Source organism: Dipodomys spectabilis, unplaced genomic scaffold (assembly GCF_019054845.1).
Source record: "Dipodomys spectabilis isolate Male_0828 unplaced genomic scaffold, ASM1905484v1 ptg000318l, whole genome shotgun sequence".
Classification (NCBI taxonomy): Eukaryota; Metazoa; Chordata; class Mammalia; order Rodentia; family Heteromyidae; genus Dipodomys; species Dipodomys spectabilis.
Genome location: NW_024870995.1, coordinates 1,585,968 through 1,602,869, shown reverse-complemented (window position 1 = coordinate 1,602,869; position 16,902 = coordinate 1,585,968). Strand labels below are relative to the sequence as shown.

Here is a 16,902-nt window from a genome sequence, read left to right as displayed (position 1 = left end):
TGCTTATATACGTGTGAACACACAGACGTAAATACACGCATGATGTTGGTGAACTAATGCTGGCGTTCTTGCTAAGCAGAGACGTGGGGAGCATGGTGGGCCGGGGCGTTCCCTGCCCACCCTCCAGTCAGTGCACTGGGGGCGCTGGGGGGAGCAGGCCCCGCCGCAGTGGGCCAGGCGCCCGGGCAAGCCTCCTCCAGGGGAGGACCGCCCCGCTGCGGTAATGGTCCTGTGTGGTGTGCTCAGGCTGGAGCGGCCAGGCTGGGTCTCAGCTTCCAGACCCTGTGACGAGGGCCGGGGTGCCCGGGCTCAGAGCCAAGCAGCCTTCGGCAGGGCCCGCGCGCGTGGTCTGGGGGGGACATGGCTTGTGGGGTGGGGGAAGGCCGCCTTGTGGAGCATCTCGAGCCGTTATGGGCTGCACAGCCCCCAGGCCCCTGCAGAGGCTGGTGCTGAGCAGCAGCACCACTGATGTCCCTGGGCCGGCAGAGGCGGTGCGGAGCCGCTCCGGCTGGACAAGAGCTGGGGCTGGAGGAGGGCCGACCTCCCACCTCCCAGCCTGCTCCCAGCCCGGGACACAGTGCTGCAGGTGGGGCTCCCAAGTGATGGTTGCTAACAAGCCGAGTGGGTCTCCTCTCCCCAGCCTCCTCACCGCTGTTTTGTTGTCATAGCAACCACTGGGGTCCCTAGGAATCTTCTAGAAGGTGTGGTTCTCATGCACCGCACCGTGGGCCACAGGATCCTGCTGGTGTGGAGAGGTGGCTGTCTCACCCCATTTCTGTGTTCTCTCGGTGCTACATTGTAGCGTGTGACTTACATCCGTGGGCCCAGCTCTCAGGGTGGCTGGTGGGGTGGGGGTTCCCCCAAGCGGGGCTGGGAGAAAACAGGACCTGTGGGCCAGGCGTCTCCACAGCGCACTCCGTGTTGTGGACGTGCATCGGGGCAGTCACAGGAGGGCGTCGGGGCGGTCACGGGAGGGCGTCGGGGCGGTCACGGGAGGGCATCGGGGCGGTCACGGGAGAGCGTGTCGGGGCGGCCACGGGAGAGCGTCGGGGCGGTCACGGGAGGGCGTGTCGGGGCGGTCACGGGAGGGCGTGTCGGGGCGGTCACCGTCGGGGCGGTCACGGGAGAGCGTGTCGGGGCGGTCACGGGAGGGCGTCGGGGCGGTCACGGGAGGGCGTGTCGGGGCGGTCACGGGGAGAGCGTGTCGGGGCGGTCACGGGAGGGCGTCGGGGCGGTCACGGGAGGGCGTGTCGGGGCGGTCACGGGAGGGCGTCGGGGCGGTCACGGGAGGGCGTGTCGGGGCGGTCACGGGAGGGCGTCGGGGCGGTCACGGGGAGGGCGTGTCGGGGCGGTCACGGGAGGGCGTCGGGGCGGTCACGGGGAGGGCGTGTCGGGGCGGTCACGGGGAGGGCGTCGGGGGCGGTCACGGGAGGGCGTGTCGGGGCGGTCACGGGAGGGCGTCGGGGCGGTCACGGGAGGGCGTGTCGGGGCGGTCACGGGAGGGCGTCTGGGCGGTCACGGGAGGGCGTGTCGGGGCGGTCACGGGAGGGCGTCGGGGCGGTCACGGGAGAGCATGTCGGGGCGGTCACGGGAGGGCGTTGGGGCAGTCACGGGAGGGCGTCGGGGCGGTCACGGGAGGGCGTGTTGGGGTGGTCACGGGAGGGTGTCGGGGCGGTCACGGGAGGGCGTGTCGGGGCGGTCACGGGAGGGCGTGTCGGGGCGGTCACGGGAGGACGTCGGGGCGATCACGGGAGAGTGTGTTGGGATGGTCACGGGAGGGCGTCGGGGCGGTCACGGGAGGGCGTCGGGGCGGTCACGGGAGGACGTCGGGGCGATCACGGGAGAGTGTGTTGGGGCGGTCACGGGAGGGCGTCGGGGCGGTCACGGGAGGGCGTGTCGGGGCGGTCACGGGAGGGCGTGTCGGGGCGGTCACGGGAGGGCGTGTCGGGGCGGTCACGGGAGGGCGTGGGGGCGGTCACGGGAGGGCGTGTCGGGGCGGTCACGGGAGGGCGTGTTGGGGCGGTCACGGGAGAGTGTGTTGGGCCGGTCACGGGAGGGCGTTAGGGCGGTCATGGGAGAACGTGTTGGGGCGGTCACGGGAGGGCGCAGAGACCTGTCCCTCCAGCATGCGCCTTGCTGTCTCCACACTGGGGTTTGGAAAGAGACATGCGAGTCTCTGCGGGGCCGGGCTGCTGGGGGGGGGACGGCCCACACGTCCCCAAACGCTCGCAGGCCAGCCCTCTCTCACTCGCTGGGGCTGAGCCCGGGGCTCTGGGGCTGCTGCCCTCCGCAGCGACCCAGACCCAGGCCGCGGGTGCTCCCGGGCCTGGCCTGCATTGCCAGGGTAGGAGGCCTGGGCCCTGCGGGGCACGGTCACCGCCCTAGTGCTGGGAGCCACAAACCGGGGACCTGTGGAGAGAGGCCTCCGCCCCGGGACTGGGCCACGCTGTGCCCCATGCTGGGAACACGGCCTCATAACCCTCAGGGGCCGCGGTGTCAAGGCCCCGCTGCCTCTCAGTTTACGGAGGGGGGGGGACACCCCTGCAGGGCTTAGCAGGGAGGGGGAGAGGGCACCACAGGGCTGGGTGGGGACTGCAGGGCTCAGAGGGGACGGGGGACAGGGGGCAGGGGGGCACCGCAGGCTAGGCAGGGACTGGGGTGGGGGCACCGCAGGCTTGGCAGGGATGGGGGGCACCGCGGGGCTGGGTGGGGACGGAGCGGCCGCACAGAGCCAGGGGTGGAGCTCGGGGCTGCAGAGGCGCGGCTCCGTGCCCTCACCGGCGCTGGCTGTGGCGCCAGCCCGGGCAGGACGCTGGGCAGTCAGGACGCGTCTGTGGCATTGCTCACACGCAGGGGTGCATGGCGGCCCTGGCGGGACACCACCCAGCATGGGCAGCACAGGGGAGGACAGGTTCTCCACCATGGAGGATGTGCTGGCTGGTGGGTTGCAGAAGGAGGAGGGAGGGGAGGCAGGGAGGGAGGGACACAGGAAGGGAGGGAGGAAGGGAGGGAGAGAAGCAAGGAAGGAAGGGAGGGAGGGAGGGAGGGAGGGAGGGAGGAGGGAGACAGAAAGGAAAGAGGGAGGAAGGAAGGATGGAAGGAGGGAGGGAGGGAGGGAAAAAGGAAAGGAAAGAAAGAATGGAAGGAGGGAGGAAGGAAGGAGGAAAGGGAGGGAGGCAGGAAGGAAAGAGGAAGGGAAGGAGGGAAGGAAAGAAGAAGAGAGGGAAGGATGAAGGAAAGGAAGGAAGGAGGAAGAAAGGAGGGAAGGGAAGGAGGGAGGGAGGAAGGGAGGAAGAAGGGAAGGAGGAAGAGAAGGAGGAAAGGAGGAAGGGAAGGAAGGAGGAAGGGAAGGGAGGACGGGAAGGAAGGGAAGGGAGGGAGAGGAGGGGGGAGAAGAAAGGAGGGAGAGAGGGACAGACCAGGTTCCAGGGCTCTAGGAGCCAGAGGTGCTCCGGCCCCCCTGAGCCCAGGCCCCTGAGCGACCCAAGAGGGGCCTCAGCACCTGGCTGGCCTCGGGGGCTCCCCCCCGCCCCCGCCCTCACCGCCCTCCTCTCAGCACCTGGCGGCCTCGGCCCCCCCCTCCCCCCCCGCCCTCACCGCCCTCTTCCCCCCGCAGGACCTCCCACTCGAGGGCCAAGGCAGAGGCGGCTCTTGCAGCGGCCCGGAAGGCGCAGGAGGAAGCCCGGATTGCCAGGGTCACTGCCAAGGAGTTCTCGCCATCCTTCCAGCACAGAGAGAATGGTGAGTCCCGCCCGCTCCAGCACCAGGGCTCCGCTCCCTCGCCTCTTGGGGCCTCGGTTTCCCCAGTTGTGCAAGGAGAGGGACCCAGCGTGTGCTGCTGGTCAGTGGCGGTCCAGTGGTCTGTCTGCTGGCCAGTGGCGGTCCAGCGCTCTGCTAGTCAGTGACGGTCCAGCACTCTGTCTGCTGGTCAATGGCAGTCCAGCGCTCCATCTTCTGGTCAGTGATGGTCCAGTGTTCTGCTGATCAGTGACGGTCCAGCGCTCCGTCTGCTGGTCAGTGGCGGTCCAGCGCTCCGTCTGCTGGTCAGTGATGGTCCAGAGCTCCGTCCCTCAGCCCAGAATCTGTGAGTGTGGCGTGGGCAGAGGCCGGTGCTGGGGAGGACTGGAGATGGAGCGGGCGGGGCCCAGCTTTCCGTGGGAAGACTGAGGCAGAGCTGTATGGTGTGGCCGCTGCCCGGGGCTTCCGGAAGCTGCGGGGTAGGAGGGCTGCTGCAGGTCCCCTCTGACCAGCCCTGCCCACAGCTGCACCTTGGACCGCTGGCTGCCAGGCACCGACAGCAGTGATTCTGTTTAAGCCCCCGGTCTGTGGGCCTTAGGTGGCCTCAGGACATTGGGATGGGCTCTTGCAGCCCTGGGAGACAGATGCTCTGGTAAAGGTGCTGCTGGAATCGGGCTGAGCAGTGGCTCCTCGGGCAGTGGCGGTGTGTGGTGTGCAGTGGTGGTGTGTGATGTGCAGTGGTGGTGTGTGGTGTGCAGTGTGCAGTGTGCGGTGTGCGGTGGCGGTGTGTGGTGTGCGGTGTGCGGTGGCTGTGTGTGGTGTGCAGTGTGTGGTGTGCAGTGTGCGGTGGCGGTGTGTGATGTGCAGTGTGTGGTGTGTGGTGTGCGGTGGCGGTGTGTGGTGTGTGGTGTGCAGTGTGCAGTGTGTGGTGGCGGTGTGTGGTGTGCAGTGTGCGGTGTGTGGTGTGTGGTGTGCAGTGGCTGTGTGTGGTGTGCAGTGTGTGGTGTGTGGTGTGCGGTGGCGGTGTGTGGTGTGTGGTGTGCAGTGTGCAGTGTGTGGTGGCGGTGTGTGGTGTGCAGTGTGCGGTGGCAGTGTGTGGTGTGTGGTGTGCAGTGTGCGGTGTGTGGTGGCGGTGTGTGGTGTGCGGTGTGTGGTGTGTGGTGTGCGGTGTGTGGTGTGCAGTGTGCAGTGGCTGTGTGTGGTGTGCAGTGTGTGGTGTGCGGTGTGCGGTGGCAGTGTGTGGTGTGTGGTGTGCAGTGTGCGGTGTGTGGTGGCGGTGTGCGGTGGCGGTGTGTGGTGTGCAGTGTGTGGTGTGCGGTGTGCAGTGGCTGTGTGTGGTGTGCAGTGTGTGGTGTGCGGTGGCGGTGTGTGGTGTGTGGTGTGCGGTGTGCGGTGTGTGGTGTGCGGTGTGTGGTGTGCAGTGGCTGTGTGTGGTGTGCAGTGTGTGGTGTGTGGTGTGCGGTGGCGGTGTGTGGTGTGTGGTGTGCAGTGTGCGGTGTGTGGTGGCGGTGTGCGGTGGCGGTGCGTGGTGTGCAGTGTGTGGTGTGCGGTGTGCAGTGGCTGTGTGTGGTGTGCAGTGTGTGGTGTGTGGTGTGCAGTGGCGGTGTGTGGTGTGTGGTGTGCAGTGTGCGGTGTGTGGTGGCGGTGTGTGGTGTGCGGTGTGTGGTGTGCAGTGGCTGTGTGTGGTGTGCAGTGGCTGTGTGTGGTGTGCAGTGTGTGGTGTGCAGTGTGCGGTGGCTGTGTGTGGTGTGTGGTGTGCAGTGTGCGGTGTGTGGTGGCGGTGTGTGGTGTGTGGTGTGTGGTGTGTGGTGTGTGGTGTGTAGTGTGTGGTGTGTAGTGTGCGGTGTGTGGTATGCAGTGTGTGGTGTGTGGTGGCGGTGTGCGGTGGCGGTGTGTGGTGTGCAGTGGCTGTGTGTGGTGTGCAGTGTGTGGTGTGTGGTGTGCGGTGGCGGTGTGTGGTGTGTGGTGTGCGGTGTGCGGTGTGTGGTGTGCGGTGTGTGGTGTGCGGTGTGTGGTGTGCGGTGTGTGGTGTGCAGTGGCTGTGTGTGGTGTGTAGTGTGCGGTGTGTGGTGTGCAGTGTGCGGTGTGTGGTGGCGGTGGCGGTGTGCGGTGGCGGTGTGTGGTGTGCAGTGTGTGGTGTGCGGTGTGCAGTGGCTGTGTGTGGTGTGCAGTGTGTGGTGTGCGGTGGCGGTGTGTGGTGGCGGTGTGTGGTGTGCGGTGTGTGGTGTGCAGTGGCTGTGTGTGGTGTGCAGTGTGTGGTGTGCGGTGTGCGGTGGCGGTGTGCTGTGTGTGGTGTGCAGTGTGCGGTGTGTGGTGGCGGTGTGTGGTGTGTGGTGTGCAGTGGCGGTGTGCTGTGTGTGGTGTGCAGTGTGCGGTGTGTGGTGGCGGTGTGTGGTGTGTGGTGTGCAGTGGCAGTGTGTGGTGTGTGGTGTGCAGTGTGTGGTGTGTGGTGTGCAGTGTGCGGTGTGTGGTGGCGGTGTGCAGTGGCGGTGTGTGGTGTGTGGTGTGCAGTGTGCGGTGTGTGGTGTGCAGTGTGCGGTGTGTGGTGTGTGGTGTGCAGTGGCTGTGTGTGGTGTGTAGTGTGCAGTGTGTGGTGTGTGGTGTGTGGTGTGCAGTGGCTGTGTGTGGTGTGTGGTGTGCAGTGTGTGGTGTGTGGTGGCGGTGTACGGTGTGTGGTGGCGGTGTGCGGTGGCGGTGTGTGGTGTGCAGTGTGCGGTGTGTGGTGGCGGTGTGCGGTGTGTGGTGTGTAGTGTGCGGTGTGTGGTGGTGGTGTGCGGTGGCGGTGTGTGGTGTGCAGTGTGCGGTGTGTGGTGGCGGTGTGCGGTGGCGGTGTGTGGTGTGTGGTGTGCAGTGTGCGGTGTGTGGTGGCGGTGTGCGGTGTGTGGTGTGCGGTGGCTGTGTGTGGTGTGCGGTGTGTGGTGGCGGTGTGCAGTGGCTGTGTGTGGTGTGTGGTGTGCAGTGTGCGGTGTGTGGTGTGTGGTGTGCAGTGTGCGGTGTGTGGTGTGTGGTGTGCAGTGTGCGGTGTGTGGTGTGTGGTGTGCAGTGGCTGTGTTTGGTGTGCGGTGTGTGGTGTGTAGTGTGCAGTGTGCGGTGTGTGGTGGCGGTGTGCAGTGGCTGTGTGGTGTGTGGTGTGCAGTGTGCGGTGTGTGGTGTGTGGTGTGCAGTGGCTGTGTGTGGTGTGTGGTGTGTGGTGTGCAGTGTGCGGTGTGTGGTGTGCGGTGGCTGTGTGTGGTGTGCAGTGGCTGTGTGTGGTGTGCGGTGTGTGGTGGTGGTGTGCAGTGGCTGTGTGTGGTGTGCAGTGGCTGTGTGTGGTGTGTGGTGTGTGGTGTGCGGTGGCGGTGTGTGGTGTGCGGTGTGTGATGTGCGGTGTGCGGTGGTGGTGTGTGGTTTGTGGTGTGTGGTGTGTGGTGTGCAGTGTGCAGTGTGCGGTGGTGGTGTGTGGTGTGTGCTGTGGCAGTGTGTGGTGTGTGGTGTGCAGTGTGTGGTATGTGGTGTGCGGTAGTCGTGTGCGGTATGTGGTGTGTGGTGTGTGCTGTGGCAGTGTGCGGTGTGTGGTTTGCGGTGTGTGGTGTGTGGTGTGCAGTGTGCAGTGTGCAGTGGTGGTGTGTGGTATGTGCTGTGGCAGTGTGGTGTGTGGTGTGCGGTGTGTGGTATGTGGTGTGTGGTAGTCGTGTGCGGTGTGTGGTGTGTGGTGTGCTGTGGCAGTGTGCGGTGGTGGTGTGCGGTATGTGGTGTGCGGTGGCTCTGTGTGGCATGCGGTGTGCGGCGTGCGGTGTGTGGCGTGCGGTGGCGGTGTGCGGTGTTGCGGTGGCGGTGTGCGGTGTTGTGGTGTGCGGTGTGTGTAGGGAGGCCAGGTCACGAGGCTTTGGTGCTGTCTGCCCCGCTGGACGGGGTCAGCCGCTGCCCGCACGCCTGCCCCTCGCACTCGCGGCGGCCACGTGAGCGTCTAGACCTGCCGTGGGTGAGGCCGACGGCTCGGCCCAGGGCCCAGGCTGCGGGTGTCCGGCAGAGTGCCCCTCCCTGTTCCCAGAGGCCTGCACGCTGGGCACACGGCCGGGCACCGGACCCTGTGCAGGGACTTTGTGTGTCCCGTGTGGCAGCTGGCCTGGTGAACTGCGTGGAGATGAGTGCTGGGCACGGGCCCCGGCGTCCAGGAAGCACCATGGGGGGGGCGGGCTTCCCATGGAGTCTTCACAGCTGCTGCTCACCCCCCCCCCCCCCGCCCCGGGGAGGGAGGCCCGGGGCCTAGGGTCCTGGGGCTGAGCCATCTGGGATAGCCCTGGGATAGAGCTGCCCGGGTTCCGTCCCCCACCAAGGGCGGGAGGGAGGAGGGAGGGCTGTGGTCTTGCCAAGATGGCTCCCCAGGCCTCAGGACGCTGTAGGTGGCTAACGCGAGCCCAGGGGCCCGGCTGGGAGCTGCCCGCCCCTCGGTCAGGGCCCTGCCCGGTTGGCCTCAGAGCCCCGGGGTCGGGGACGGGAGCCCCGCAGAGGGCTTGGGGCCCGCCAGTGACCCCCGTGTGCTCTCCTCCAAGGGCTGGAGTACCAGAGGCGGAAGCACCAGGTCTCCTGCGAGGACCTCGAGGGACTGTCCACGGGGACACCCCTGCCGCAGGAGAGCCCCGAGCTGTACCGCAAGGGCACCACCCCCTCCGACCTCACCCCCGACGACAGCCCCCTGCACAGCCCCCCCGCCAGCCCCGCCGCCACCCCTCCGCCCGCGCCCGCCGCCAGGAACAAGGCTCACTTCTCCCGGCAGGTCTCGGTGGACGAGGAGCGGGGCGGCGACATCCAGATGCTGCTGGAGGGCCGGGCCGGGGAGCCCGCCCGCAACAGCTGGGGCGACTCCCGGGGCGCGCGCGGCGGCGCCCTGCGCGGCGGCCCGCCCGCAGAGGACTTCCGCGCCCGCGGCGTGGGCCACAAGCAGCCTGGCAACCCCCGGCCCCGGGAGCGGCGGCCCGAGCCGCCCCCCACGCTCTCGTGGACTTCCCCCTGCCCGGGGGGCGCCAAGCGGCCCGAGCCCGACGAGGAGCAGCTGAGCAACTACAAGCTGGAGATGAAGCCCCTGCTGCGGATGGACGCCTGTCCACAGGAGGCGCACCCCCAGAGGCGGCGTCACAGCCGGGGGGCTGGGGGCGACCGGCGGCCGGAGGACCGGGCCTTCGGGCTGCAGAGACTGAGGCCCAAGTCCCAGAATAAGGAGAACTTGCGGCCGGCCTCCACGGAGCCCACGGTGCAGAAGCTGGAGAGCCTGCGGCTGGGGGAGCGGCCCGAGCCCCGGCTCCTGCGCTGGGACCTGACCTTCTCCCCGCCCCAGAAATCCCTGCCTGTCGCGCTCGAGTCTGACGAGGAGAACGGGGATGAGCTCAAGTCCAGCACGGTAGGTGGTAGTAGGTGGTGCCGGGGCCGGGCGGCTGGAGCCGGATTAGAGCCAGCGGTGCTGGCCCAGGAGCACCGGGCGGGCGGTGCTTCTATTTGTAGCAGACCCTGGGGCTGAGGCGCTGCAGAGGGAGACAAATGCATGGCCTGTGCCCGGGGGGGGGGGGGGGGGGCGGCGGCGGCAGGGCAGAGTCCTGGCAGGCCCATCGGGGCACGGTCTCCGGGACGCTGCCCACGGAGACATCCTCTGCCTGGCCTTGCTCCCCCCAGGGTGGGATTTTGGAGGAGGTGGAAGCGTGCTCCTGGGCCCGGCTGGCCTGACAGCACCCTGGGGGCCTCCCTGGGCCCCAGCCTGCACCCGCCCCGAGCCAGCGGGCAGGGAGGACTGGGAGAACGGAGCCTTGAGGCGAGCAAGGCACCCCACACGTTGGGGGTGAGACGTTCGGGGCGCTGCCCGGGTCTGCGGAGGCAGTCAGTGGACATTCGGGGCGCTGCCCGGGTCTGCGGAGGCAGTCAGTGGACATTCGGGGCGCTGCCCGGGTCTGCGGAGGCAGTCAGTGGACAGCACAGCGGCACGGGGCACCGGCCAGGACAGCGGTGGGGACGCTGGTTCTGTGGGTTTATCACCATTGCCCGAGCAGAGCGCAGCGTCCGCCCCGGTGGCCCGGGCAGCTGTGGTCCCCCCTCCCCTCCCCCGGAGTCCCCCGCTGGGACGCAGGGCCTGTGCCCTGTGAGGTCCCTTTCTGCCTCTGCTCAGCCTCGCTGCTGGCTGGTCCTCCGTGCCCCGCAGAGCAGCTGCGGGGCTCCCGCCGGGACAGCCCTGCTGTGCTCAGTGCGCGCGCTCCGGCAGCGGGCAGGGGTGCGCGAGGCGCTGGGCGCTATTTTAGGGTCTGCTGTGGCGGGCAGCATGGCAGGCGGGCAGGGTTCTACGGTCAGCTCGGTGAGCCGTGTGGGCTCTTTCGCACCAGTGTAAGGAACGGCAGGGAAGCCTTTGTGGCAGCCCAGTGCGGAGGTTCTCAGCCGCGATTGGCTGCCTGGTCCCTGCCCTGGACACCCAGGAACTCTCCAGGCTCCGAGGGAGGGAGCCCAGGAGGGAGACTTCAGGACCGCGCTGCGGGAGGGCCTCTCCCCCACCGAGGAGGTGTGCCGGCTGCGACCAGCGCCCTGGGTGCTCTTCCCTTGCCCTCCGACAGGACTGGCCTGGCCCAGATGTCACAGGAGTCAGGCCTGAGTGCCAGACACCCCCAGGCCATGTCACCCTGAAGACAGCTGGGGCAGTAGCACTTGTCACCTGGTGTGGAGGAGTCCCTGGGGATGTCTGTTAGCACCTCTGCTGGTCAGGTGTGGTGCTGTGTCTGTAATCCCAGCCCCTGGGAAGCTGAGCCGGAGGAGCTCAAGTTCCAGGCCAGCCTGGGCTGCGCAGCGAGACCTTGTTTTGCTGACTGGTTTGGATTGGCTTGTAAGGCCCTGCTTCTGCTCTCTGGAGTCTAGCTGTGCATTTTTGGCCACTGCTGGAGTTTGCACGCAGGGCCTGGGCGCTTCGTGCTCAAGGCTAGCGGTCCATGGAGGGCTGCCATGTCACCTGCTGGTCCCAAGCGGGAATGCCCCCATGCTGCAGGGGTCTGGTGGAAGGGAAGTGAGAGCAAGCCTTAGGTGGCTGAGCGGCGGCTGCGCAGCTCAGGTGCCCTGTCCCTGCGGGAGCACACAGCGCCCAGGAGCCGCCTGGGGAGGCCGGGGCCTCCACGCTCAGACCGTGGCTTTCCGGGGAGCTCGCCTGTCCCGTGTGCACGGCCCAGTTCTCGGGCGATCTTCCACACCCCACCACTGGAAGCGCCGTGCCGGGTGAATGCCCCTCCACCTCCAGGAGGCCTTGCCGCCTCGGGGCACCTCTCACTGTGGCATCAGGATTCCCGGTTCATGTGTTGTAGAATGAACCAGAGCTTTATTCTTTTTACCGCTGCATCGTAGCCCGTGTGTAGACGTGGGCTTCTCCTCACGCATCCGCTGCATCGTAGCCCGTGTGTAGCCGTGGGCTTCTCCTCACGCACCCGCTGCATCGTAGCCCGTGTGTAGCCGTGGGCTTCTCCTCACGCGTCCGCTGCATCGTAGCCCGTGTGTAGCCGTGGGCTTCTCCTCACGCACCCGCTGCATCGTAGCCCGTGTGTAGCCGTGGGCTTCTCCTCACGCATCCGCTGCATCGTAGCCCGTGTGTAGCCGTGGGCTTCTCCTCACGCATCCGCTGCATCGTAGCCCGTGTGTAGCTGTGGGCTTCTCCTCACGCGTCCGTTTTGGACCGGTGTGTTCTTTCGGGCCGCCATGCGTCCCTCCGTGAGCGTCACACTGAGCATGCATGCGCAGGCTCCTGCGTGCACGCATCCCATTTCCTAAAGGCCGCGCCTAGGGCCTCCGGGCCATGGTCCTTCTGCTCAGCCTGCCATAGCGAGCCTTTTGCGATGGGAGGACTTGGCTCTTGTGATGGGGAGCAGACCGAGGCCCTTTGTGGGACTTCCCGGACTGTCATGTCTCAAGTCTGACCCTGACAGGTTGAGGCAGGGCGGGCATGCAGCCACTCCACGGTCAGCATGGCCTGGCAGCTCGACAGCAGTCAGGGACCCCGGAAGCTTCTTCCCGGGGTGTAGCCCTGTGGCTGGCCTGGGCACAGGCCTGTGTAACTCCCTCCTCTCCTGATGTGAGTGAGGTAGGCCTGGAGAGGAACCTGGCCTGGTCAGTGCCTTGTGTGTGTGTGTGGGGGGGACCCGCAGGGCAGGGGCAGGGGCTGCACAGGAGCCGTGCTCAGCGACACCGGCCTCCAGCAGCTGCGCTATCATGGGATGGAGCCTCAGCCATCCTCTCCTCTGCCCATCCCCGCGGGCGTGGGGTCTGGTGCTTAAGGCTCTGGGAAGGGTCTAATGTGGTTGAAGCCAGCAGAAAGCCACAGGGCCAGTGTGAGTTTAGAGGGCCAGGAGGACCGTGCTGGACACGGGAGCACGCTGGCCCCGCCTCCGCTGGCGCCAGGTGGGAAGTCTGAGATGCCAGTCTCCGCACTCTGCCAGGAGCTATGGTGTCTAGGGACCCGGCCTCTTCCCCAGGGTGCCGGGACGCCAGTGCGGCGGATGGTGAGGCCGCAGGCCCCTCCCACCCTGCTTGCGGGTGCCAGCCACAGCAGCCCTCCTCCAGGCCCTGGTGCCCGCGGGGCGGCTCGTGTCTGCGGGGCACGGGCCGGGGGTTTGGGCGGCTGGCGTCTGCGGGGGCACGGGCCGGGGGTTTGGGCGGCTGGCGTCTGCGGGGTGCACGGGCCGGGGGTTTGGGCGGCTGGCGTCTGCGGGGGCATGGGCCGGGGGTTTGGGCGGCTCGCGTCTGTGGAGGCACAGGCCGGGGGTTTGGGCACCAGCCTCACCTCTCCTGTCTGTTGCAGGGCTCAGCTCCCATTCTCGTCGTCATGGTGATCCTGCTCAACATCGGAGTCGCCATTTTGTTTATTAACTTTTTCATCTGATGAGTGTCTCCATGGTAACAGTGTATAAATGGGGACTTGGAAAGCAAAACAACAAAAGGGGAAGAAGCGTGCTCAGAAGCCCCACCACTTCCAAGTCTTTCCACAGAAGAACACGATTGGGTATTACTCACAGTTTGCCTTTTTTTCTGGGTAATGTTTTTTGGATTTTAGCCAAAATCCTTTGCTTGTCTAGCACTGTGCTGTGTGGCATGGCGAAGGCGGCCAGCACACCGACCCTCAGCTGGATGTGGAGAGAAGGGGTCCCCGCAAACAAGCAGCAGAAGAGAAGAAATGGTCCTGGCCCTGGCCTGCCCGGCGGGGTGTGGGCGGCGGTGGTGGCGGAGCTGCCCGGAGCTGTCCACGGGGGCACCCCGGAGCTGGGCAGGGAGCCCACGCCCTGCTTCCCCCGGGCGGTGGAGACCGCTGTGGCACCAGGAGCGTGTCCTGGCCCAGCGGGGAGCCTTCTCCTGCTTCGGGTCTGTGCTGCCAGCTTGGGGGAGAAGAGGAGCACTTCTCTTCCCCACACACAGAGGCGACCCTCCCCCCGGGCCCCCACCCGCCCAGTCCCAGCTCTCCCTGGAGGCGGCCTCCAGTCCTGCCCTCTGCTCCACTCATTGTTTACCTGTCAGCCATCCTCCCGCCAGATCCAGGGGCCGACCCAGCCCGCCTGAGCACCGAGGCCCAGGGGCTGTGCCCCCTCCGGGCCCGTGGGCCACGGACAGTGCGAAGCACGCCTGGGCTCTGAGCATGTGGCGTTTGCACTTAGTACGCAGGATGTATATTCAGGCTTCCGTGTCCCTGGCAGTGACGCCCCATGGACGTCACCTGTCACTGTTACTGGCCTCCATGGGGTCTCACATCTTTGCACTGTGCCTGCCTCAGCCTCCCCTGACAGATATGCACAGCCCTCCGGACGCCTCAGTGCTTCCCCCAAGCGCTCTGGTCCCGGACACACGTCGGAACCCAGTGGCTTGGTTCCCTGGAAGTGGCTGCATATCCCCCTCTCCTGGATGTGCAGCGTAACTTGTGTCCGTCAACAAACACAGGTTCCTCATGTCTCCGCCTTCTCTACAGGGCTGTTCCCCGTCCAACAAAAGAACAAGGGACGCCAGAACTGCTGGGTCAGCTCTCCCTGCTGCGGCGCCTGGGCCTGGCCAGGGTCAGCCCAGGGCCTCGCGGGACGCCCCACCAGGGGCCTGGCCCGAGGTCAGCCCGGGGGCCTTTGTGTGACCTCCCGTCAGTCTTCTTGGGTGCAGCCTGTCTTACAGACTCTGCCTTGCTTTGCTTCTGTTTAGCTGTTTCTCTGCTACCTTTCAAGCAGATTTCTTTACTACACTGCACTGGATTGCTATATTTTTAACCAGAAATAAACGGAAGATGAGAGCATGTTCCAGTTACACTCGGTTTATTGTTTTCCATTATCCATACTCTGCCTGTTCTCTGGGCTGGTTTGGGGGCATGCCGGGGGTGGGGGAAGCGCAGCAGGTGGCACTGCATTCCCGAGGGCTGTTTCTGAGGGGACGACGTCTGTCTTTTGTACATCTTACTCTTCCATTCTTTTTATCGAGTCGTTGCTGCAGACCTGAAGTGAACCAAATAAAGATTCCTGCTCCTTGCAGCTCTGAGAATCATTCATGCTGCAGTATATTTCCTAATTGCAACTCTGCAGCGACAGATTTGCTGGGCAGTGTGGGAATGGCATGGCACAATTATGTGGCACATCACTTGCAACTCTGTGCAAATGCACGTGCTGCTGAGGATCCGTATGCTTCATGCCCAGGTGGCTCTCATGGGTGACCCTGAAACCAAGTCACGGCAGGGCTGCCCCCCACAGTCAGGTCCCCAGGTGCAGAGCATTGGGGCCCGACACTACAAGGCCACCCTTCAGCTGGCTTCCACAAAGCACCATTAGGAATGAGGCATCCCTTGGGCTAGGAATGTGGCTTAGTGGTAGAGTGCTCGCCTAGCATGCCTGGTTTGATTCCTCAGTACCACATACACAGAAAAACCCAGAAGTGGCACCCTGGCTCAAGTGGTAGAGTGCTAGCCTTGAGCAAAAGAAGCTCAGGGACAGTGCCCAGGCCCTGAGTTCAAACCCCAGGACTGGAAAAAACACAAAACAAGAGGCAGCCCACCCCTGCGGCCGGCTCACGCCTTCCTACCTGCCGAGCCGAGCCCTCCTCCAGCATGCAGGGCGCTGTGACACGCCTCAACTGGCACCCAGAGCAGCCTGATGAGCACCACTCTGATCCCAACCACGTCCTGGGCTCTCTAGACCGGAAATGCAGAGCAGAGGAACCGAGTGACTTCCCCAGTGCCTGCCGTCTGTGGAACCTGTGTGTCCCGCCCCCAGGCAGGAGCTGGTGCCTGGGCTGCTGGCTCCCTTGTGCCTTCTGAAGGTTAGGTAGTGTGCAGCACATGCTTCGATCGTTTAAGGCACCTGGACAATTCTTACCTGTGCTTCTGGGTTTGAAGTTTTGGCATCCATAGCACACAGGAATCTGGAGGTGAAGCCAGTGACGGGCGCGGGACACTTGCCCGCTTGTTCCCTGCGCAGGGCGTGGCGTGGACACGGGTGGTGGAGTAGGCTTGCCCACACACACTAGGCCCTAGACGCCTCAGCTCTAACGCCACGTGTTTCTGTGCATCTGCAAACCGGTGCAGTGTGGACTGATCCACGCCTGCCGCTCGAGGCACATGAAGCCTGAAGGGCGCTGGGAGCCTGCCGCGCTCAGGTCCCAAGCCTGGAGCACTGTGGCCATCTGGGGGGGGGGGGGGGCGTTCTGGGGCTCGCCCTTCTCGAGTCCGGGTTTGATTGACGTTCAGCAACTTCCTACCACTCTAAGTTACCCCAGAATGGGTCCTCTGGGTGCACTGCTCCGTCTGGCCCCGCGGGTCCCAGGCTCTAGCAGTGTGGGTGTCTGGGCTGCTCTGCAGCCACAGGTCCGTCCAGGACAGCGTGTCTGCTCCAACTCTTCAAGGCACGCTCGCGTGCTCTACTCCACCACACAACAAAACGCTCTGTGAGACGGCGGCTGAGAGCAGCTTGCTCTGCCCGATGCAGCGCGCCCTTCACTCTGCACAGGTGTTCTTCCAGCGTTTCTTGCCTTCTGCCTCAGAAGTTCAGGATGAAGACAGGATCTGTCTCTGCCACTCGGCGCACCACACAGTCCCCAGTGGGACAGCCACAGGCCTGTGCATTTCCCGATGGACAGCGGCATTCACGGGCTACCTCCAGGCTTGCGTGGGACAGGGATCTGCATCCGGAGGGCAACGGTGCAGAGCCAAGGAGAGGAGGAGGGGAGGAGGGAAAGGAAGAGGAGAGGGAAGAGGGTCTCCTGCCTAGAACCAGCTGGATTCTCCAACCAGCTCAGTCCAGCACGTTGGAAAAAGGCCCCAAATGACCTGCACCCAGCAGACCACAAAAATCCGCTAGGCCTGAACTGGAACCTTTGGTCTCCATATACTGTGCACACGCACAGAGGTGATCAACCACAGCTGCCACTGGCCATGCTGAGGGCCTACTCCAGCCTGTGTGGGCACAGCCCAGGGCCTCCCCCAGCACCGGTCTAGTATAGCAGGCACATGGTGGCTCTGACTGGGACGGACAGGGAGGCAGCTCCAGGATGCACCTGCAGGTTGTTTGCTGTCATGGCGGGCGGGGGGGGGGGGGGGACTCATGTGGGCCAGGTGTGCTCTCCACTGCTGAGCTGCACCCCAGCCTGAGTCTTGTTCCTGGGCAGCTTTGAAGTCCATGAGGGTTCTGTGAACAGCCTGGTCCCCATACTGAGGACAGAGCTTCCCGCTGTGTGGACAGCGGCTGCGGTGTAGCCTGGCGGGCCCCGCACTTCTGCATGGGGGACCTGGGTTTCCTTAGGCTGACCCAGCACTGAGACGGGGCAGCTAGGGGAGCGAGGCCCGTGCGGTGCGGTGCGGTGCGGTGCAGTGTGGCACGGCCTCCTCGCCACGGGAGTTCTGGGCCTGAGTCCCGCTCTGCCAGCGACACCCATCTTTTTGTTAACTCTGGGATGACGTTACCCTGCAGAAAACCACAAATCCTATATTCTCGTGGTTTACGGTATTTAAAACAAAAGTGTGACTCCAAAGCTCTACCTCCACCCAGGCCATACAAATAAAATAGTCTATGGGCCAACGCTATGCTTCTGGCCAGTCAGGAGGCTGAGAGCTAAGATCTGCAGTTTGAAGCCAGGGACAGACACATCTGAGAGACTATTTCCAATTAACTAGGAGAGGTGGAAGAAAACAAAAGCATCTGGAAGTGGACACGTGGC

At 65.3% G+C, this 16,902-nt stretch overlaps 1 protein-coding gene across 1 annotated transcript in view; it reads left to right on the top strand.

Annotated features, from left to right (window-relative positions):
* The window catches only part of Jph3 (junctophilin 3), a 44,260-nt gene extending 31,456 nt beyond the window's left edge, over positions 1-12,804 (top strand). Inside the window, exons 3-5 of the mRNA XM_042702270.1 lie at positions 3,617-3,741; positions 8,271-9,115; positions 12,530-12,804. Of these exons, the coding sequence (XP_042558204.1) occupies positions 3,617-3,741; positions 8,271-9,115; positions 12,530-12,610 (1,051 nt within the window). The 3' untranslated portion in view covers positions 12,611-12,804. The remainder of the gene's footprint in view (positions 1-3,616; positions 3,742-8,270; positions 9,116-12,529) is intronic.
* Positions 12,805-16,902: the final 4,098 nt, after the last annotated feature.